The 23,056-nt window shown below is 38.3% G+C and overlaps 1 protein-coding gene across 2 annotated transcripts in view; it reads right to left on the reverse strand.

Annotated features, from left to right (window-relative positions):
- Nucleotides 1–8,973: 8,973 nt before the first annotated feature.
- The window catches only part of LOC109042644 (protein SSUH2 homolog), a 31,166-nt gene continuing 17,083 nt past the window's right edge, over nt 8,974–23,056 (reverse strand). For both annotated transcript variants that reach the window (XM_072300171.1, XM_072300172.1), the window contains 6 exons: nt 22,038–22,139; nt 18,733–18,947; nt 14,988–15,239; nt 12,054–12,250; nt 11,284–11,491; nt 8,974–9,389 (listed from right to left, as the gene is read on the reverse strand). In XM_072300171.1, coding sequence (XP_072156272.1) covers nt 9,243–9,389; nt 11,284–11,491; nt 12,054–12,250; nt 14,988–15,239; nt 18,733–18,947; nt 22,038–22,139 — 1,121 coding nt within the window. In that variant the 3' untranslated portion in view covers nt 8,974–9,242. The remainder of the gene's footprint in view (nt 9,390–11,283; nt 11,492–12,053; nt 12,251–14,987; nt 15,240–18,732; nt 18,948–22,037; nt 22,140–23,056) is intronic.

The raw sequence follows: 23,056 nt of genomic DNA on the forward strand, positions 1-23,056 counted from the left end.
TGAAGAATATTAAAAGTTTATAAACTTCTTGGAAAAAATCATTCCTCCGATTAGATCCATTTCTTCTTCTTCTTTATTTTTTCATGATATAGGAACTTATACTATTAGTATTCGTGGCTAACTATTTTACTAACAACTATTTGCGCTGCGAGCTCGGGGAGACGGCGCGATGCTTGAAGTATCCCTGCAGGTTTGCAGGCGCTTCCCGTGAACGTAGTTCGCGTGAAGTTCAAAGTTTCGGAAATTTTCTTCCGGATGATTAGGTCCGTTTTTCTCTGATCCGGTCTTGACTATGAAAAATCTTTCTCGCATATCCAAAACAACGAAAAAGGTGCTGGAATTCATTTTCGCTGACTCAGAGATTTTAACGCATACAGCAGAAAAGTTGGATGGGGCGAAACGCGTGATACAACTATTTTAACTTCCGATATGATGAAATTGCATGTCTACAAAATGAAGGAGAACCTAATCTCTCTTCGGCTGACTCGGAGACTTTCACGCTGGAGTAGAAAAGTTGGATGGGGCAATACACGTGATACGACTATTTTGGCTTCCGAGATGATGGAATTGCATGTCCACAAAACGAAGGAGAACGTAAACTCTTTTCGGCTGACTCGGAGACTTTCACGCTGGAGTAGAAAAGTTGGATGGGGCAAAACACTTGAAACGACTATTTTCACTTCCAGAAGATAAAATTACAAATCCACAAAATGAAGGTAAAGTAACGTCTTTTTAGCTGACACAGGGATTTTAACGCATGAGTAGAAAAGTTGGATGGGGCAACTACCCACGATGAAATCAACATTTTTAGTGTTTTTTTCTTCTAACTAATAAATAGATCCCAGTTTCCTTTTGGGTGATGTCCTTCCATTCGTGGTCTAACATTTCTTTTGTTTAAATTGTGTCCATCCCTGTCCTCCGACCTCGTAGGTTTGGCAATGGAGTAGAACGGAAGGACCGCACGCGCTGAGATGCTAGCATGCATCCCATGGCCGGAAATTAAGGTTGTTAGCCGGTTGGGCGGTAATGCACAAGGCATAATGATCGTTGCAGTCTCCAATCAAGATCGACGATCGACACCGCAGCTCCAAACACAATAGAAGCTTTTCGAATAGCTCCTAGTTAAGAAAATGTTATACGTTCCGGGAGAGAGGTAAAATACTGATACTTAATAAAAAAGAGGTATATTCATTACGTTAACCTCGGTGAGCGTAAATACCGCTGCAACACAAAGCTGGATGGAGAATCCGGTTGACTCGCCGATAAAGAGATATACCCAGCATCAAGTTCGTAATTTTAACGAAGGAGCAAGGGAATGGGGGAGAGAATATTTTAATTGGGATCGAGAGAAATCGGGACTAAAAAATGATGCGAGGATGAATGACAATCGACGGCTGCTCCGTCAAAATTCTTGGGTGCAAAAGAATGAAAGTCGATCACATTCAGTCTGTATAAATCGATGGCTAAAGTGCAAAACCACGTAACTCCGCACTGAAAAAAAACCACATTGGATCTAGAGTCCAGCCTCTTAAAAACATCGACAAGAAAAATTACTCTTGATTCAATCAGAATCTAGCTTAAATCAAGAATCAAGCCTCTTAAATTAAGCTGATTTCGTTTTGATTCAAGCAAAAATCCGATTGAATCAAGAGTATTTTTTCTTGTCAATGTTTTCAAGAGTCTGGACTCTAGATCCAATGTGTTTTTTGTTTTTTTTTCCAGTGCGTTGCCGTGTCTCGAAATCTCTGCTCCTAGTTTAATTTTTCTTAAAGAGAGAAGTCGACTTCATGGCTTGAAATTTACACAGAATATTCTGCTTACTGAGAAGAAAAAACAAGGAACTTTTCAAAAAATTACGATGACTAGTTTGCCTGCGACATGTACATTAAAGAGAAAATACATGCCTACAATGCAAATGTTTGTATTTCATTTGTATAGTCTGGCTAACTATACTTTTTTGAGAGTTTTTTCCCTTTTTTTTTTTTTTTTAGGTTTTTTTAAGTTTGTTTTTGTGGTAAATGTTTCGTCGTGCGCTACTAGGTGTTAGTCTTGCCCCTTGCACAAGCGCTCGCGGTAGCTTTCATGAATCCAGACTGAAGTGGAAATTCATAATTTAAATTATGAGGCAGGACAGAATAAAGAGGTGAGTCAAGAATCGCCTGTATGTTGTTGTCGATCATAGGTACAATAGTTCATCGAACCCGGGCGATTCATTTGCAATATTCCGTCGGAGTATCGCAAGCATTTTAAGTACCAGCAAGAATGTGTCAGATGACTGGCAAGAATTATCCCCTCAACGTCTAATCCTCAGGATAGTGCGCGCATGGATCATACTCAACAGAATATTTTCGAGTATGACGCTTTCAGTGATCCCTTTAAACTGGGCCATCGTGAGTGCAGCTCAAACTCGTCCTCTCTTCGGAGAAGGCTCCGAATTAAATTTCGGTTTCACTTTTGATCTCAATCGAGATATCTATCCAAAATGATCGACCAATGAAAGAGAGCCTGCAAAAATTCACCGATGCTTTGATTTGTTTGTTACCCCATTCATCAGTTCTTTTGGTTTTTAACTGATCATTGTTCCAGTATGACTAATATTCTTTAGAATAGAGATTACAGTTTTGTCATGGGAACGGAGTTCCCCATGATATTAGAATCGTTCCGTTGCTTTCGCTATGGGATTCCCTATACCTCTGCGACCTTGAGCGTTTCGCCCAGTCTCCGATTTTTGGTTGATTTTCCGATGTATCAAAAACCGTTGTATTTTTTAGCCAATCATGTCTCTACGTCAAGTTGTGTTGATTGCTAAAATTCGCTTTCAGCGAGTTTTTTTCCACCTCGAGATGTCGTGTCTGACTGGTAAATCTGCGCAGAACCACGAAGTTCCGTTTTTAGGCAAATTCTTTTTTTTGGGAGGTTCTGATTGGTTATTTTTCGCCATCAGTTTTCTGTTCGTTGGTGCAAAAGATCGCCTACCTCGGTGTTCTTGAGAAGCCGCCATTATCCCACCTCAAATTTGAAAAATAGAAGGAAAGAAATAATAACTATCGTACAAGGTGGAAAATTGTTCTGGAGGACTCGTTACGGATAAAGAAGTCAAAATCAGAGCTCGATTGATTGATTTAATTCATGGATACGCAAATAGTGCCTTAGCTCAACTGCCGCGATCGGAATGCGTGCTGGGATGGACCTCGAGACGCATTAAAACAGTGCGAACCATGGCTCCTACAGCAATACAGCAATGCGCTTCATATCATCCCAAAAGCAGTCTCTTGTGATAAGTCCCGCCCATTGCTTGAGTCTTTTGTATGCTATTTTTACTCTCGCTCACGTGGATCCGTCATAGCCTAGTTGACTAAACCGCCTCGTATTATTGATTCGGTGCGGGCACCCGGCGATCGGGAGTTCGAGACCCGACGATGGAAACTACTTTTTAATGGTTGTATTGAATGTTTTAGACTAATCATCAAAAAATAATTAATAGTAGATGATAAATGTACGAACATTTTCTCGTGAGTTAATATGTTAAACAAAAATACTGGAATATACCTTCTTCATATAATCAGCCACATGTTCCCCCAAATTAATGACGTTATTTTCTTTTTTCAATAAAGTTAATTTGCATTCAACGTTCGTAAGTTAAGCAAAAAGTACCTATTGATACAAATAGAAAGACATGAAAATAGTATGTCTAACATTTCAGTTGTTTTTTTTTTTTTATTATTATTTATTTTTTGTTTTTTTTTTGTTTTTTCAATAAAACAAATTGACTGGGACTAGAATCATCGTATCTCTGAAGACAAAAGCTAAGTTTTTTGATACAGAAATACTAATATATTCATCCTTTATATAATCAGGGAGATGTTGACCCAAATATTGATGTATATTTTCTCTGTTCGCCCAAATTAATGATGGTATTTTCTTTTTTCAATAAAATTAATTTACATTCCACGTTCTTAAAGCAATATTTTCTCCAAAATTCAGCAAAAAATAACAATTTATACCTACGCAAAAAGTAAATAAATAAATAAAGCAATGACATGAAAGTAGTATAGGTAGTACACATCTAACATTTCGGTTACATCTATTTGAATGAAAAAAATGGCAACTTAGGAAGTACATAGGTCACTTATCGACGGTGAAACTACCAAACCACGTATCTCGGTTTGCGACGTCGCAGACTTCCTGTCATACTTTATTTTTTAAATGAAAAGCTACTTAACGTCCAGTCTTGAAAATTTCCGTGATTTTTCCTCTTCGTGCGGAGAAAATTCTGTGAAAATTTCAAGGAATGATATTGATTTGGTCTACTTCAAAAAAATAAAATGTGAGCGGAGATTTTTAAACACCGCAAACGAGATACGTGGTTTGGTAGTTTCACCGTCGTTATGATGCGTATTCGGGCATATGCGTAGAGTAAAAATATCATACTTTACGCCGAAAAAACGAAACTGAAAGTTAAATGCGTTAACTTCCAAAAACCATACATAATCCAACGAAAATAAATAATTGGTAAATAACAGCTTTCTTGTATGCAAAGAAAAAAAATTAAAAATGTTAAAAAAGAGATGTCGACACAAAATTACATAGCCCCTTCAATTCTGAAGATACTACAAACGAACTGTACCTTAAAATTTTCATATCCCAGAAGCAAAAGTTCCCATGACGAATATTGCTATCGCTAGCGATTGCAAAAACCAACTTGTTTATCATTTATTTTTCAAATAACCGGTGGAGATTTGTTTGTATGAATAAATTAACGACACATGGATTGTGTCAAACAAACCAGTCAACCACTTTGAGCCTTAGAAAAAAAAGAAAAGGAAAAAAAAAAAACCTATTCTTCCATCGGGAAAAATTGGTTTTTAGTCGTATGGGGGCTGAGTTTGGGGGTTTTGAATCGTTCTTTTAAAAAGAGCAGAAGTCCATTTTTCGGATTTTTTTTACTAACATTTTTTAACCCTCCGGTTGTGTTAACCATAATGTCCGAGAAAACAGCGGTAGTCCGCTTTTTGGAAAGCGAATGGTACACGCACGCAGGAACTCTAATATCACGCAAAAAAAGTTGAACACACAAAACACGTCAAACAGACAAAACGTTCGACGTCTAACGTCAAAAATGCAAAAAAAAAAAAGTTTGAAAAATTGAACTTCCGCCTTTGATGAAAGTAGTAATTTACTTGTAGGGTGTGTCACACTTAAAAATGTCCCAATCCTTTGCGTCAGTCCTGGCCTTCCAATCGCTGGAATATAACACAGCGGGCGTATGAGTCGCGAATGCAAGAAATAAACTTTTCTCGAAGAGCCAAAATGTCCACCTGGATTAGAAATCAATTTTACAGTGATGTAAAACAAAATGACTTGGGCTCCTTCCGAGAATCGCCATCATTGTGTTGGAATGCCCGCTGGTGAGAAAGGTGAAAAACAATGGCGTGGCGTGCTTTGCGATATATCGAGTCATCTGTCATTTAAAGGTATGGAAAAAGATCGATAAATAGGGTGTTCGCAATGAACACCTTAACAATCGATGCTTTACCGTAGCTTCAAATGGAGACTTATCGATAATCGACCATTGACGCCTCGTCACTAGTGAAAAATGAACTTGGTAACGGGCGCGCACAGCAGGAGGAAAAAATTATTGCCACCTCTAAAGACAATTCTGATTTTTAAAAATGATTCAACGAGTACTTTCCTTCAATGAATATTCCTTTGTCATAATACTTACATCCTCTGGTAGCAACGACGGTCCTCTGGTTTCTCACTTTTCAAAAAGTCTTGAATTTAAAAAATTAAACAGTTTAAAAAAAAATTGTGGGAATATATGTTTTCGGAAACTCATTACGGGTATTTTTTAAATTTAAAATTATGATATGTAAACTTTTGTGGAAGAGAATTTTGAAAAAAACTCTTGAAATATCTGGAGTATAATTTTGTAACATTTACGTGTGTATTATTTGAAAAAACAATATAAAAAATAATACATTAGTAAGTTTTATATACGTAAATTTTGCTTTCAAAAAATTTCCAAACAGAGTCTCCAAAGGCAACATTTTAACAGGTTTTTAAGGGTTTTTGAAAATTGTTTTTCAATAATTGACTGAATGTTCGCGGGGAAAGTTCACCATACGCGGACCGACGAAAATATGATTGGGATCAAAGATTTTCAGAAACTCGGCAGTTTAACACTTTGCGAAATTAAATAGGTATTTCTTTTTATTAATTTGGTCAAACAGGTCTTTTTTTTTTTTTTTTTTTTTTTTTTTTTTTAATGGTATTTTAGAGAGTTTCAGCAGTTTTGGTTGCCAAAAAAAAAAAAAAAAATTTCCTTGTTCCCAGATCCAATAATGTAAAGACAATATCAAGCTCAGATTTGTTATTTCATTTGTTTCGTCTACAGCTTGGTATGGCGTGTGACGATATTTACCCACTCTTGGCTAATGTATGAACGTTTGAGACTGGTAAACTTTATCTTTGTTTAAACTTGGTATCTACCGCCAATATAAGTGAGGCATAAGTGTCTCTGCACTTTAATTTTTAGATTTGTTCTTAAATCTTATCGAATCTTCCATGTAAGCGTTCAGATTAGGTGCATACATATTTGCTTGCAAAAAATCTCGATGCTTTCTGTGCTCAGGTTGCAGAACAATGAGTTTTGTTTGCACGAGTTGTGCATAACCGATCCGTTTTCCTCCTGAATTTTCTCATTTTTTCCATCCTTTATAACTTACTCCAGATACATTCAACCTATAAGTATTAAATTTTGACCCTAGAATGACGTAAAAATCCACTAATAAAAACTCGATCTCGTGTGAGAACATTTGAAAGATTGAGATTTTGACTGATAATCTGAGAGTATTATGCAGCATATTCGGAAACACTCAAAAGAGACATTAAAAGAAACACTTAGACTCCCTTTTGCAATTGCGGAGACAGCTAATTTGGGCTCATATCGATAAAAACACCAATCTGCGCATGAAATTCAATGGCACATACGTTGTTTATAAAAAAGCCAGAAATTGAATTTCCATATTACAAAATGTAAAAAAGTTTTTCATGTTCATCGTTTGTCGACAGGTGACATTGAAGATGTGTATATTTTCCCGGAAAATCAGCATTTAAAAAAGACGACATTGTCCTACTTTCAATTCCTAATGCTGCTCTTTACTTTCAATTTTGCAATGACTTCTTTTCTTATTCGTAATTGCGATTTTATGATGGCGTTTTTCAATTCGCGTATTAAATAATCGTCGCATGTCGTTTCCTTCGATTTGAAAGATTTTGATTCATATTTGGACGAAAACATTTTTTACTCTACCTCTCTCCTGTGCAAGCAGGAATACCTCAAGACCACAGGATCTCATTTATTGAAGCTATATGTGTCTTTCTCTCACGTATCCGGTCATAGCTTGATTAGAATGAAACGCTGAAGCAGGGCCATGATCTCCTATGTAACGTCCGCACAGTTCGTCGCACCTCTGACGTAAGGACGTATCTCAATTTCCACATGACCTCCGGAGAGAATAGACTTATACAGAGGACAAGGCTCACGAGGAAACTGACATAAGCCCTTACGTCAGAGAAGCGACGCGTTTAGTATGCGAGTGGCGTGGTTTCAGACGTTAAAATTGGATATCAGTGTCAAATAAAGCTATGAGGTCAACTACACGCAGACATACACCTGCGTCCTGCGACCTGCCCTGGTGTTACGTCTAACGTCCCGAGTTCGTTTCCGAAGAGGCAGCTTTGGAACTGGTCGTCCATATTTGATATGATATCAATTACTACCGGTTAATGGATCGTCTTGAATGGTTTAGGAGTTGAAATAACATAGTAGGAAACATTATGTCACACGCGATTTTGTGTGAGTAAAAACATTATCTTCTAACGAGGGATATCGAAGATATTTTCCTTTAAAATTTTGCCAGTGACATTACCCTAGCATAGACAAATCCAGACACTTCGAACGGGGGTGTGAGGGAGTTCCGGGGGCCTCTTGCAGAAAAATTTTGAAGCATCTTATATGCAGTTTGGGTCAGTTTCATCATGAATAATTACAGAGTGTATGAGCGTCTTTCCATCTTCATTCCTCCGTTCCTTCCCTCTTTCTTCCTTCTCTTCTTCTGCCTCCTTTTTCGGGCGAAAAGGGGGGGGGGCGTATGCCGCTTACGCCCCCTGGATCCGCCTATCTATACTGGTGGCAGTGAATTTTGAAAATCATGTTCCAAAAATTGATCCAATTGACTCTAAGGGAAACCCTTTTTCGGGATCCTTTCAAAGTATGTATGTTTGATTAATTTACGCATATTGAAGTCCTTTAAAAACTACCTTATGCTTTGTCAAGACATGCTCAACATTTTTTTAAACATATTAGTGATAAAAACCACACAGATCTTTCAAGAGTTTTCAAAACTTTTTTTTCTTAACTTTCACGAGTAATCAGTTCTAATTATTGTATTTTTATTATAAATTTCGCTACCTGTACTTGCGGGAGCTATCACTAAATTATTAATGGATCGTAATTTTAATAGGTCTTTTTACGATCCTTTGGGAGGGGGAGATCCAATTAAATATACATTTTATTCATCAAGCCAAACAGAGCTTCCTCTTGCAAATTTTAATACTTTTCTAGGCTTTTCTTTTGAAAATGTACGAGTTTTTGAAGGTCCTTTTTAAACTGTTATTGCTATTAAGTTGCAATTTGATCAAATTCCGAAACTTAATATAGCCCAGGTACAACACTCCAAACCTTTGCTTTAACCACACAAAAGCGCCTCTCAAACTTCAAAATATGTTTATTCCTACATTTTATCTTGTCTCAACTAAAGAAGTCGTTAATTTTGTGCAGGTCCCCAAGATCTCGTAACAACCTCATTGATACATAAAATATCGACAAGAGCGTTTAAAAAAAAAAAAAAAAAAAAAAAAAAAAAAAAAAAAAAAAAACCCTGCAGGCCAGAAAACGGACCGTTTAATATAATGAAAAATTCGTTAGTAAAAAATAGAGAAAAATGTATTTACATAATTTAACAAACGCCAATAAGATGGATGTATCTACAAATTGATGCTGAATTACATTCAATGGTCCTCTGAAAAACACTTCCAGCGTCATTCAAGAACAAGCGATGCCATACTCAACTTTATTGTATAAAAGAGATGATTGCTTTTTGCACGAGAGAAAGTTTTTAGAGGTAGGATCAAGATTTTTTGACGGAACTGAGTAAAAAAAATAAAAATGTAAGGCGTTAAATGATGATGCAGCCCCAACAGCAGGTTTGAGGATAATCTGGTGCGTGAACTTTCTTTTCAATCCCGTAGACGAAGAACTCTCCGTCATGGCCCTTCCATGTGTACTTGATAAGTGCCACAGGCACTACTCGTATTCTTTGTCTCTGCAACACAGAAACATCATAATTAAAATCCAGACATAGGCGGTCCACCGAGTGCCTGCGGGTATCGCGGAACTTGACAGCTAAATTTTTTTTTTTTAGGAACAGGAGGTCTCTTCATCCGTTCCTTGGCAATGATTCTCATTGAAGTCAGTATACAGGGTGATCCAAAAGTCCCTTCCACCCCCTCTAACTTTTTACTTAATTGAGGTAAAGATTTGAAACTTGGGGAATATTCCTAGGTCAAAGGGAGCTACTTTTTGGCCCCCCTAAAATTTTCAGGGGGGCCCCCCTTGGGGGGCAACGGCCCCCAATTTTTAATTTTCAAATGGGAAGACCCCCTTTGTGATAGCTCGTTCGAAAGAGCATAAAAAAAGAAAACTTTTCGCGCAAACCCGAAGTCAATATCTCAAACCGTTTCAAAATGGCGGCCGGTTAAAGTTCAAAATGGCCGAAAATTCACACCGGTTATTTGTCGATGGATTTGCGCGAAAATCGGTATGTAGGGGTATTTTGACACGAGAAAAACGAATTTGACGTTAGATTTTCAAAAAAAACCGAAATTTCCAAAATGGCCGCCGGTTAAAGTTCAAAATGACCAAAAATTGATTTTTTAAGAAATCTAAGTTCAGATTTGTTTATCTTATGCCAAAATACTCTCAAATTCCAAGTTTTAGGCAAATCCATCAGGAAAACACCAAGGTGAAAATTTTCGGCCATTTTAAACTTTAACCGGCGGCCATTTTGGAAATTTCGTTTTTTTTTGAAAATCTAACGTCAAATTCGTTTTTCTCGTGTCAAAATACCTTTACATACCGATTTTCGCGCAAATCCATCGACAAATAACCGGTATGAATTTTCGGCCATTTTGAACTTTAACCGGCCGCCATTTTGAAACGGTTTGAGATATTGACTTCGGGTTTGCGCGAAAAGTTTTCTTTTTTTATGCTCTTTCGAACGAGCTATCACAAAGGGGGTCTTCCTATTTGAAAATTAAAAGTTGGGGGCCGTTGCCCCCCAAGGGGGGCCCCCCTGAAAATTTTAGGGGGGCCAAAAAGTAGCTCCCTTTGACCTAGGAATATCCCCCAAGTTTCAAATCTTTACCTCAATTAGGTAAAAAGTTAGAGGGGGTGGAAGGGACTTTTGGATCACCCTGTATATGAATGAAGGGTTAGTGCGTTCTTTTAAAATTCGAGGCAACTCTTTGCCGTCTTGGTTTTTTACTACAGGGATTCTTAAATTTGGCTGCCTTTTAAACGTTTATAGTGCAATATCATAAAATTAAGGAATAATCAGCTGAAGTTAAATTAAATTTACATCAGTCTTGCTTCGATAATAAATAAGTACATTAGAAAAACCGTAATTCACTAAACGAAAAGTGTTTTTAAAATCTTTGCACGAGGATCAATGTTTTCTGCCAAACTCTCCAACGAATACTTTATCGTCGTGGCTTTCCGTCGAGAGTGAGATAAATATACGATGGACAGGAATTAAGAAAAAAATAATAATAAATTCTCCCCTTGTGTCTATATAAAAAATCGTATTTCCATTTCGGGATGCTTAAAATATATCAATTGTAAGAAACCAGATTTTCCAAAGTTTTAAGGAAAAAACTCTTCGATAATTCACGGAAAGCCTCTCGGACTTTTGCCCAATCACGCATTATTATACGAGTTTTTCCCCAAAAAAAGAGGGGAAAATAGAAGAATTAACTTTTTGCCTCTTAACATTCTTCTTTCCTTCTCCAAAATTCTACAACTTAAAGAAAGAGAGGAAAAATGAATAAATACAATGAAACTGAAAGGAAACCGCGTTTTGATACATTTCGTCAGAGTGGTAAAAGTCTTAAGAGTCTTGGGGGGAGCATAGTAAAGGGAAAAAGAACAAATCGATATACCTGGCAAATGATGTATTGATCGGCGTACAGTCTATGATGTTTCTTGATGAGCCTGTTGGAAGCATTTACCATCGCCTCTTCCGGGAAGTCGGAAATTGGGCCCACGATTGAATTCTGCTCGTTGAAAACGATTTCCCCAGAAACTTCGCTGATGAGTTTCCTCGGGAGCCCCGTCCGCTCTAATATAAACTCCGAACTGTTGACCTTCCTTGAAACATTAGGACATATCTTTACAAATCATCATATCATGTACGGAAAAAAACAATCTTCCTTTAAACTTGTTCGAAGACAAATTATTACAGAGCGTGAAAAAAAAAAAATCAGAAATAAAATATAGAAAACTTGATTTGCCGTGCGCACATGCATTATTTTGAATTTCATAGGAACGAGGAAGAGGAAACATTTTAATCTGCAAAGTTCATTGCACAAAATAATGGCACAATATCATAGGTATTTTTTCCGAACTTCGGAGAAAGACTCTATAGTCAATCGACAAATTGAAAATTTAGAAGTACGTCCCGAATGAATATCGCAAATCGAGAGGTAAAACTAAGCTTTTGCGATTATCACTTGAACTTATTCGAGTTAAAATGAACTACATCCATTCTACATGAGCCCTGAGATCCATTGGAATACATGCATGATAGGGCTCAAACCAATATATACATAGTCCCTTTTGATTTAAATACGCCCATTTAGGACGTACTTTTCTTCAAAAATTTGAAGGGATGTATGATTGTATTAAGTTTTGAGATGCTTTAGGTACTTACCACGTCACTGTTAGTTGAATATAACAAATGATGAGCCCTGAATTTTCGCATTGAGGACATCCCATTTTGCCGGTAGCACGACATTTGTTACAATCCATGCGCCCGTAGCCGTGGTTTGAGGCTCGACAGTAGAAACACCGTTCTCGATACTCCGAATCGGCCGTGAATCCATCACCGTGACAATGCAAACATCGTATCTGTACCAACACATGTACTTCAGATTTAATTTTTAATTTTTCTTCTTTTTTGAAAAAACCTCACCACTACATACAGCCCAAACAAGAGTTCAATTACTGAAAAAAAAACCACATTGGATCTAGAGTCCAGACTCTTAAAAACATCGACAAGAAAAAATACTCTTGATTCAATAGATTTTTGCTTAAATCAAGAACCAAGCCTCTTAATTTAAGCGGCTTTCTTTTGATTTAAGCATAAATCTAATTGAATCAAGAGTATTTTTTCTTGTCGATGTTTTTAAGAGTCTGGACTCTAGATCCAATGTGGTTTTTTTTTCAGTGTTGGATTACATTTTGCATAAGGAACCACTGTCTTAGACTCTCCCATAACAGCACATATCTGCATAGGAAAACCGATGGCATGCATGTTGTTTCTAAATTGGGCCAGAAATAGTGGTTCCTTATTGCAAAATGTAATCGAATTAAGAGTTACATACTTGTACTCTACTTTTTAAAATATATACGCGTATACATGTAACATTTTTCGAAAACAACAGAATTCTATTAAAAATATGTGTAATTGTCCAACTAATTTCGAGGAGACACTAAAATAAAATCTGGCCCTCTTATAGTCAGTATTCCGATGTTTGACCCATTCCTTGGATAAGTGTAACAGCTAAAACGAGCTTCTACTGCCGCCTTACAACTCCCTCCTCCTTTAATATCGTCCAATTTAGAAACGCCTTCTAAACGCTGGGTATGCAATTTTACCTTCATGTAAGGTACATTGCTGGTGTTTGAAAATGAAGTTATTCCCAAGTTTTCGGTGAAAATCGGTGCGGCATTCTCGGGTAATCAAATGAAATAATATTATTCTTATACTTTTGTGCGATTATAATAGTGCGATTGGAAACGTCAATATATAGTTTTTTATAGTATCCAAAAAATTTGAAGGTGATCACGCGAAAGTAACTGAAGCTAAAGTTGGTGCGATTAGATATAGTTTATTTGTTACTTTTAGCTCACATGAAAATTGATTTTTCTGCGTGGAGGTAAATTAAAAATCGCAATTTCAGAATAAAATTGACATTTGGTACTAGTAAAAATGGATGAAACGGACCGAAATTTGTGTAAAAATGTTTTTTTTTTTTTTTTTTTTTTTTTTTTTTTTTTTACCATGTGGTACCGATTGCCACCTGGGGACACTGACATTCCAAATTTCATTTTTTTAATGCACCTTAATGACCATCTCATAGAAACAGAGTTCGGAGAGAATGCCAATGAACACTGAACACGTGTTGACCAACGTCCATCCCATACTGAGGCAAGATGCTGTGGACGTAAGATTTTTCTGCATCCCGTTCTGATCTCAACATTGGCTCCGTTTCCGCCATTGATCGAGGATTGTAGACATTTGTATCCTTTGCAGACGTGCAGGATGTAGACTCGATCGCGGATGGACGGTGTACACATAAAAATACTGTGTCCACTTCGGCAGGCGCAGTATAGGCAATTCGCACATCGGAAAGTATACGCGCAACGGTGCTGTGCTTGGAGCATTTCTACGATGTCGAAGGCGCTGCATTGGGTGCAAGTTCGCACGCCTTTAATTGTCCGCAATAATTTGAATTGGCGGCGTTCGGGAATTGATATTGATAGAAAAACATACTTTTTGCTGAAACCTCTGCAAGTGTTTTCAGATTGAAAGAATAAATGTAGGTATGACTTACTGCTTGCACCCTGATTTTTGTATGAATAACTACAACTGCGCTAATGTTTGTTGTGAGTTTTGTTAACGCTTTGACTGCGCTAATTTTTGTTACTTGTTCCTTTGTCAAAGTTACTTCGATCGCGATTATTTGTTTTCGTGTACTACCTCGACCGTGGCAAGTTTTCTACTTGAATTATTCCGATTGTCTGATTAAACTGTGCCTAGGGAAAATTTGTGGATTCTTGGCGAAAGCGTGCACTGGAAAACTATCTGCATCTCTGATATTTCGCAATGTAAAATATGAGTAATAACATATCTATGTCACAATGAACGTCTGCAAGCCGATCAGCGAGCTGATTGTTGAAATTGATAGTCAAAGTTATGGACAAAAAAGACAAAAGGGATATGGAGGGTCCTTCTGGTGTAAGCGAATGGTTACAACGGACGACGGACGTAGGTAATAGACTAACTAACGGCAACCCACGAGAGACCCTATAGTCAGACCATCCTATTCTTCCTCAGTCTTCCTTAGTCTCCTAGTCTTCCTTAGGAACTAGAGGAGTCGTCAGCTAAGTTGACGGTTGTTTACTTTCGGTTTGCAGGCGTTTTCGCGTCACTACTATCCACATAAAAATATCTGGCTCTCTCAGAAGCAAGAGCACAAGCTTAGATAAGTTTTTTAATACTTTCAAACCTTGTAACACTTTAATTTTTAGCCACACAGAAATCACAACCACAAAAAAGTCGCAAATCATAACTGATAAGTAGTTTTTTTACGATACGATCATGAGACTGATGTTTTCGATGTGGATAGTAGCGAACGCCGCTTTGTTCAGTGGCTCAAATTCGTCGTTGGCGCTTGCAAACCGAAAGTAAACAACCGTCAACTTAGCTGACGACACCTCTACCAATTTCAACCATTAGGATCGCTCCATACACCCTATGTCTTCTTCGTCTATGGCTTTGTCTATAAATTTCAATAACCAACCCGCAGACTTGGCGAGGCGCAAGGAAGTGAAGGCTGGGGAGTAGCGGAGCAGGACCTACCCATCCTTTTCCCTTACATTCGTTGCAGAAGTTGGTGCCGACGCCGAAGCAGCGATGGCAGGACTTGAGGACGGAGGTGTGCGGGACGTGGATGACCCGGACCTCGTCCTGGAAGAGTCGCTCGGGCTCCACCTCGATTTCCCACGGGAGGGGTGCTTGTCCCTCGCCCCGCTCCTCCACCGGGAGACCGCTGTTCCACGCTTCGAACACCCACGCCACCTCTCGCATCTCCACGAACGAGTCCAGCTGATACTGAAACAATCATCCCTTCGTCACAACCGAAGACAAGTTACGAGCTACATAGACAAACACTGAAAAAAAAAAATCTCGGTGTATTTACTAAGAAAAGGGTAAAATTACCAAGAATTCAGGGTTCTATTTGATCCCAGTTTTTTCTTGATAAAATTACCATTTATGGAATTGGTAATTTTACTGAGAATTCTCGGTAAGATTATTGAACTTTCTCGGTAATTTTACTGGACCTTGGTAAAAACGCCAATATTTTTTATCGACTGTGGTAGAATTACCGAGATAAAATGGCAAAGTTACCGGGAATTGATTACCAATAAAAGTGGTATTCTCACCTGAAAAAAAAAACAGTAAAAATACCGGTTGTTAGGTAAGCTTACCAGTCTGTCTTGGTAAAATTACCAATAATTGGTAAAAAAAGTGAGATGGTAAAGGTACCAACGGACCGTGGTAAAAACGCCGAGAATTTTTTTTAAGTGTACCGTCCGTTCCGGGCTCAGAGGCTGAAAGTTCCGGGTGCTGGAGCCGTAGCGTAGCCTCGATTGCTCCGGACGCTACGTCCAGAACTTTCGGTCTCTTAGACCGGAACGCGGGTGGTACGTCCACAACCCATAAGTGCGGCTTCTACGGCCGGAGTTTTTTTTTTTTTTTTTTTTCATGTATCTTTCGCATGAGCTCATGTCACACGATCAACCCGCACTTTCAGTATATCAAGGTCAAATGCTGTGATTGGTCCAAGTCATCGAATAAGCCAATCACAACACCTGATCTTGATATATTGATAGTGCAGTTTGATCGTGTGACGATAGCTTTAGTGTAAAAGTTATGCTCGGTAGTCAACGCTCTGATCCGCCTATCAATGACTCATGACCATCAGGAGACCTTGCAATTGCAGAATGTTTGCTCCGACGATCTCAAAATTTATCTGTCTTGATTTGGCAAAGTATAATTGAGGAATAATAATTAAAATAATTGTTAGAATTTGAACGGAACAATTTTATGACTGCATCAGAGAATGCTTCATGAGCTGCGTTTACAGTATTTTTCATAATTTTTGTCTGATATGGAAAATTGTGGGAAAATGTACTTAAAAGTGGAAAAATCTGCCGCCTTTTAACATCATCAGGCGACGTTTCGAATTTAAACACATTTATTATCTAGTAGGTTAGTGATTTGGTCATAGTTATCTACTAATTGTTCGTTTTAGAAACCAAGGATATTCTCATGCTCAGGTCACTCAGTAGTTTCTTCTTAAAAATGAAATTCGCCAAATTCCTGACACTAGTAAATTCTCAATAACACATGAATTAAGGTGGAAATTGATTAGGTGAAAATTGCGTTGAGCTTTGATCTTAACTGTCTATTGGCCTTAGAAAACTAACACTTCAATCTGAGGTCCATTATCTCATTTTGTTTTAACGCCTTAAGCACTACTCACTACTCAGCCTGCTGGCATCACATATAAGATCACATACTCTAGATAAAGAGATGAAGAAAAGTTCATCCGTAAGTTCTCGAATGCGATGCGACTATTATATTTCAGTGCGATAGAGCTATTTTGCCTAATCGCCGTGTTGAAGGCGAACAATCCTCTGTTTCACAGAGCTATAGGTCTGAAATACGCAACAGGGCACGGTTATCCTTTCCAGAACGATTGGACAAAAATAGACCCTACGCATTCTTTTGGTCACATTCTCACATTCTGTCCTGCATGCTTCACGGTCGTGCGGTATTTAACAATTTAAGTGTGAATTTAACAATGCATACATTTTTATATTATACAACTGCGGGTAACAAGGCTAGAAAAGAGCACATTTACCAAGACGTTTCGGCTGGAAACACCACAGCCTACTTCAGTTGGATAGTAAAATATATTTTAAAATTTACAAAAAAACTTAGTAAAAGTGTACCTTTCCAAACGAGACAAAATCAATAATGCACACTTTAATGCTACATTGATACCTATAAATTCTTACGAAGCTTTTCGGGGTTATTTGCAGATAACTTTATAAATGATAGTAACTTTATTTAACCGTTTTAAATGTTGGGAATATGAAGTGAACTCTTCTTAACTTTAGCGTTAAAAAGAATATCGCGGTGGGCTCACTTCTCTTTCAGACGGTGAAATTTTGGACAGTAAAATTTGCTCGTTACCACTTGACTCCGTCTCTTGCCCAACCAAAAGCTCCCCTCAATAAGTTCGAAGAATCCATCCCAGAATCATTCTATCGCTCACTTTCTTTATTCCTTTCTTTCTTTCTTTTTAAAATTGTTTTTCTTTAATTTTTTTTGCAGAAAGAGCAAATTTATGGAGACGGCGCGGCGGTGACTTAATGTATAGAGCGTAATGAACACGTCATAATACTGTAAGCGAACTAAAAGACGAAGTGCTTCAGAGACCAAGCCCCATATCCGAGCAAAAAGATGCGAGCAATCAGATACAGCCTATTTTTTCAAACACCAATAAACAAACACCCAGCTTCGCAATGCTCTCCACTAATTACTACTGAAATTTACGTTTAAGTGGTTTATCGATAATTTTCGTCAAACTGGGTCATCGGTTATCAAGTGCAGGATTGCACATACTCCTAATAGCGGAAAAAACAATGACAGCTTCAGACTTGCGGGCCGATTATTGAAATTTATAGGCAACCCGATGAGACATCGAAATATAATATGATATTTATTCTTTATTTTAAGCAATATTTTTTTTATCGAAATATATTTCACGCGGTTAAGATAGGGATATGTCTTGTCTTGTCGTGCGGACATAGCTCAATAATCAGGCAGCTAGCGACCGCATGAAACGAGATTGATATGGAGGCTGGATGCAACTATTCGTGCTCGGTGGATGTCCGTGGTGCATACGTGAAACATTGAAGGCGTTTTGGTTTCCTTTGCCCCTTTGCCCATTGCCTCACGAACACAAGCTTTGTGCCATGCGCCTGAGAATTGAGCATGGGAAGCTAAAACGCCATCAGTTTTTACTGTATGCAACACGGACATCCATTGAGTACGAATAGTTGCATCCAGGCGCTAGGTAAGCGTTTGTCGGCTGATAATGAGAATAAAAGCTGGAGCAAAAGTCAGCCAGCCAAGTTATGGCCGACATTATTTTTGAAATACTATTTTTTTTGCCAGGTTTTCTTCAAAGCTAAAATGAATATAAGTGCTGCATCAATATCTCTAAACTATTTATACTCGTAGGAAAAGTTTGAATATTGTCGAAGTGTCATTCAAAACTACCGCTTTTCTAAAGCTTTTTTATATTGATTAAAAATGCCCAAGGCGCGACTTCTTCGTTGAAATTACGAAGCAGGTGATAAAGCAAAGCCCCTTACTGAGATCACATGCTAAAATCAGCATGTACTCACATTGCTGGCAGTTTCATGAGAATTCCTCATTAGTGAAATGACAACAGAAACATAAGTTATAGTAAAATTATATACTGAAAATTTTTATACATCGACGTGAGAAAACGCAGCAAAGGACTCACATGGAATGTAGAAAAAGATTGCATATCCGTTATTATCATAGTTTTGACCGGAGCTTTGCCGTAACAGGAATGTTTCGAGACATAAGACTTGAGATGAGTCCTCGCTTGCTTTTCGGCGAGATTTTCTGTCCCTGGAATGTTGGTCGAATGCCGCCAGCAATCCGCTTGTCTAAGTGGACCTAAGATTTGTATCGAGTCAGGCGGAGGTACAACCGCTGTAAGGAGACAAGAAATTTTCATAGAATTAGAGGTTTTCTGATAACTTAATGTTGTGCTGCGGAGAGTTCATCACAAAACGGAATGAGAAGGGGACCACGCAATTTATCAGGATATATTATTTTAATAGTTCGTTATACATCGTTATTGTCAGAATAATCAAAGGGGGAAGAGAATAAAATGACTGTCGTGCTGGGGAAAAACGCCGTATGAACATTCGAGAGTTGTCAAACTTTATCCAGTTACATGTTTATTTGGACGTAATTCTGCCAAATGGAAGTATGTGCATTAAGACATGAGCCCCGAGACCCATAAGCATATATGCATAACACGGCCCACGTCATAATGCACATAGTTCCGTTTGATAGAAATACGTACATTTTTCAGGAAAGTTAAGACATTTTCAGACAATTTAGATTAAATCACATACAAAATTATCTGAGAAATTGACAGAAAAATATTCAGAAATTGTCCTATAAATTAGCGATTTGTCAACGGAAATTTGGCAACGCCTGAAGGCTCATACGGCGTTTTTCCTTAGCACGGCACTTGAGCTTTATGACTATTTGTCAAATTTTATCGGCGCTCGACGATGATAAAAATCAAAAATAAAAATACACGAGAGAATCAACGGACGAGCTAATTCAAATCGTGGAGTTCGTCACGATGAATTAACGCTTCTCATTCGGCTGACAAATTGCTGGAAGAGATCGGATTCATTATTATATGAAATATATGTATCTGTTCCGAAACACCGAAATAAGAGATTGCCTCGCTCTATCTGCCCCATCGGCGGCTTAATGAGCGCCGTCTTCATGGTCCAAGAGGATTCGGAGACTATTTTTTGTTTTTCTCCCGTCTCAGACCACGCTTGTCACAACGGATGATAAACAAGATTAAATTATTCCAGCCATTTTATTTCGGATCGTCATTGTTTTGTTCCTCTGCCAAATTTTCAGGCTGCGTTTTCAATTTCGAAGGGATCGTCGCGGTGGAACGAATCAGCATTATCACGTCAACCTCAGGTGAAAAATTTTAGCCGTTCGCAATTAACTTCTTTCGAATTACAAAAAAAGGGGCAAATATTGGGGATTTTCATTCAATTTTATTGGACTCGATTTTTCAATTCCCGTGAGATCACGGCGGGCTGCTGCATGCAGACTGCAAACTGATTTTGGGTTTTCTTAGAAGAGTGGGTCTCTTGCACGCAAGAGATACAGCCAACTGAATACACTTTTCCAGTGCAAAATTGCACGAAAATCACGCTGGGCACTTTAAAAAAGTCTGAAAGCCATCCCTTAGATGCGCAATCTGCGAGGTTTTTTAATACGCTTTTTCAAGTTGCCCGCGTATGCGGGCAGTTTTTCTCAGCCACCGCCGACGACCTGGTTTGCACAGGCCGAGGAGTTAGAAAAACTAATCTCTGAAGTAAGTAAACAAACGATTTCACTAACTTTTTGTATTGTCTGATTTCGATCGTTTTCCAACGTCTGTTTCCTTTTTCTTTCTTTATTTTGTAAAAACTACAACCCTGAATGAATTGAAGTCTGACGCTGCAGGGCGGGATTAAGGGGTTGGCCACATGGGCCACGGCCCATGGTGGCAAATTTTGCAATTTTTTTAAATGCAGGTATAAAAAAAATCGGATTCAGAAAAAAAATTATCCATGAGAAAAGGGGACGGAAGCTCTCTTTCCTGAGAGTATAGTAATATCTAATTTTGTCGTTCTTCGGTGATACAAGAAATAACATCTTTAATTAGTAGAGTAAAGAGAGGAATTAAACACGCAATTTGGCCTGGAGCTCAACGCAGAGAGGAATGATGACGAGGACTTGAGATAAAAAAGACAAGCCCTCGGCGAGGCGATCGGCATGTAACACATATTAGCGCCTACAGGACTGCGTGAATACTTCACCCATTGTGCCAAACACAGTGCGGTCAGGAGCGGTTGGCGTGAAACGTGTAGCGCCTACAAGACCGCAGGAATACTTCACGCATTGCGCCAATGACCGTGCGATCAGCGCGGCGCAGCGGCGGAAGTTAAAGTTATGAAACCACATTTATGTTTGTTCTGTCATAATTCTTTGGTTCATTCCTTATAAATGAAGGACCTTGTCCACGTGAAGATAGGTTTACGGAACTTAACTTTGGTCCTGTGACGCAAGGAGAGTTTCAACAGTTTACGAGATTGTTTGTTTATAAGGGTTGAATTTCTCTCTCCAGGCAAACCTGACTGCCGGCAACCATGAAAAAGTGCCCGCATGCGCAGTGAATTTGAAAAAGCGTAGTACAAGCTACGCAGATTGGCGCGCTAGGGAGTGAATTTCAGTCTTTTTTGATGTGACCAACGTGATTTTCGAGCGAATTTCCCTATGTGTAGTGTATCCAGTTGGACGTATTTCTTGCGGGGAACAGACCAATTCTGATTTTTCCAGATAATACCGAACTGATTAAGATAAATGGAGGCCATTTTCGAAATTAGCGCCACGAACTGATACATAATCAGCCCGTAACCTTTTGGCAAACGCAAAATGTCATGTTCTTAGCTACGCCAATGAACAGCTAAGGTTCTCCTTAAAGATTTCCTCTAATTTTTCGTCGATGTATGCGTCTCGACTGGAGTGATTTTCGAAATGTTTTGCTGCAGTGGAGAGCGATATCCAGGAAAGTGCGTTATTTCTGCTAAATTGAATCGGTTCCTGTGAGATGGGCGTACAAAAACTCATGAGCCCTAGCGTTCTGCGTGATCAACAAAAGCCAGGGCTCATGATTTTTTGGACTTACGCCCGTCAGACAGAAACAGATTCAATTATGGTAAGGAAGGAGTGGAACCAAACGTTGTTTTGAGAGGGCAGAATTTCATTCATTTCTCTTTATATTTTTGTTTTTTGCTTATTCGATATTTGTAGTATTTGTATAGTAATGAGATAATTGTTTGCCTTTATTAAAATGAATTTTAGCAATTAATCAACTATCCTGAGAAATTGCTTCTTATTAAGGTTATGAAAACCAATAATTTAATTCGCAAGAGAGTGAGAATACATTCCTTCGCTTTCCAAACTATGCTTTTATTTTACAATGGTACTTACTCGATTCGAATGTTAACTCCTCATAACCCTCAACACTGTCAGACGGATCCAATTGTGGAAGACCTGGGGCCGCAATGCTGTCGTCCCAGCCAGCGCCATGGCCTGTGAAAGATACATTTCCATGAAAGCCCGTTGTTACAGACAAAGGAACATTGATCAACAAGAAATAATTATGAAGGGATGTAGAATTGGATTGCATTTTGCAAAAAGGAACCACTAGCATTGCAATGATGCTAAGATTGTGCAACTTCATCTTTTGCAATAAAATTGCGAAAATCGTGAAAAACTATGAAATTTAGATGGTAATTTTTGTCTTAAATTTACAGTTTTTAGCGAGTAAAATAGAAACTATTAATGGATAATCGGGTTTTTCCTCCAAGACAAAAGAAATTGCACAATCTTAGCAACATTGCGATGCTAGTGGTTCCTTTTTGCAAAATGCAATCCAATTATTCCTGCACAATGGAATCATTTATTGAGCTTTTTCTATAATTCGGTTTGGGTAAAAGCTCGGTTGTAAGACCTGGAGATGTGGTTCGTAGAAACAGACAGTATGGTTACATGAACCGAATAGTACAGTCATATCGACGGCGTAAGTCCGCAATCACATATCTCGTTCACGGTGTCTGAAAATCTCCGCCTCTATGTTATTTTTTTTAAAGGGAACAAATTGACATCATTCCTTGAAGTTTTTGCAGAATTTTCTTCGCACAGAGAAGAAAAATCACGGCAGTTTTAAAGAGTTGCCGTTGAGTAGTTTTCCGTTTAAAAAATAAAGTATGACAGGAAGTCTGCGACGTCGCAAACCGAGTTATGTGATTGCCGACTTACGCTGCGATATACTGTCTCGCTAAGGAAGAACACCGTATGAACCTTCGGACGCTGCCAAATTTCCATTAATGAAGTCAAACATTTTAGGAAATTTATGAATAATTTGCCTCCAATTAGGCAGAGAATTGTATTCGCGTTAATTGTAATTGTATGAAATATTCAAGACTTTTCTCAACACTTAATAGTTC

The sequence above is a fragment of the Bemisia tabaci genome, chromosome 4 (genome assembly GCF_918797505.1).
Source record: "Bemisia tabaci chromosome 4, PGI_BMITA_v3".
Lineage (NCBI taxonomy): Eukaryota > Metazoa > Arthropoda > Insecta > Hemiptera > Aleyrodidae > Bemisia > Bemisia tabaci.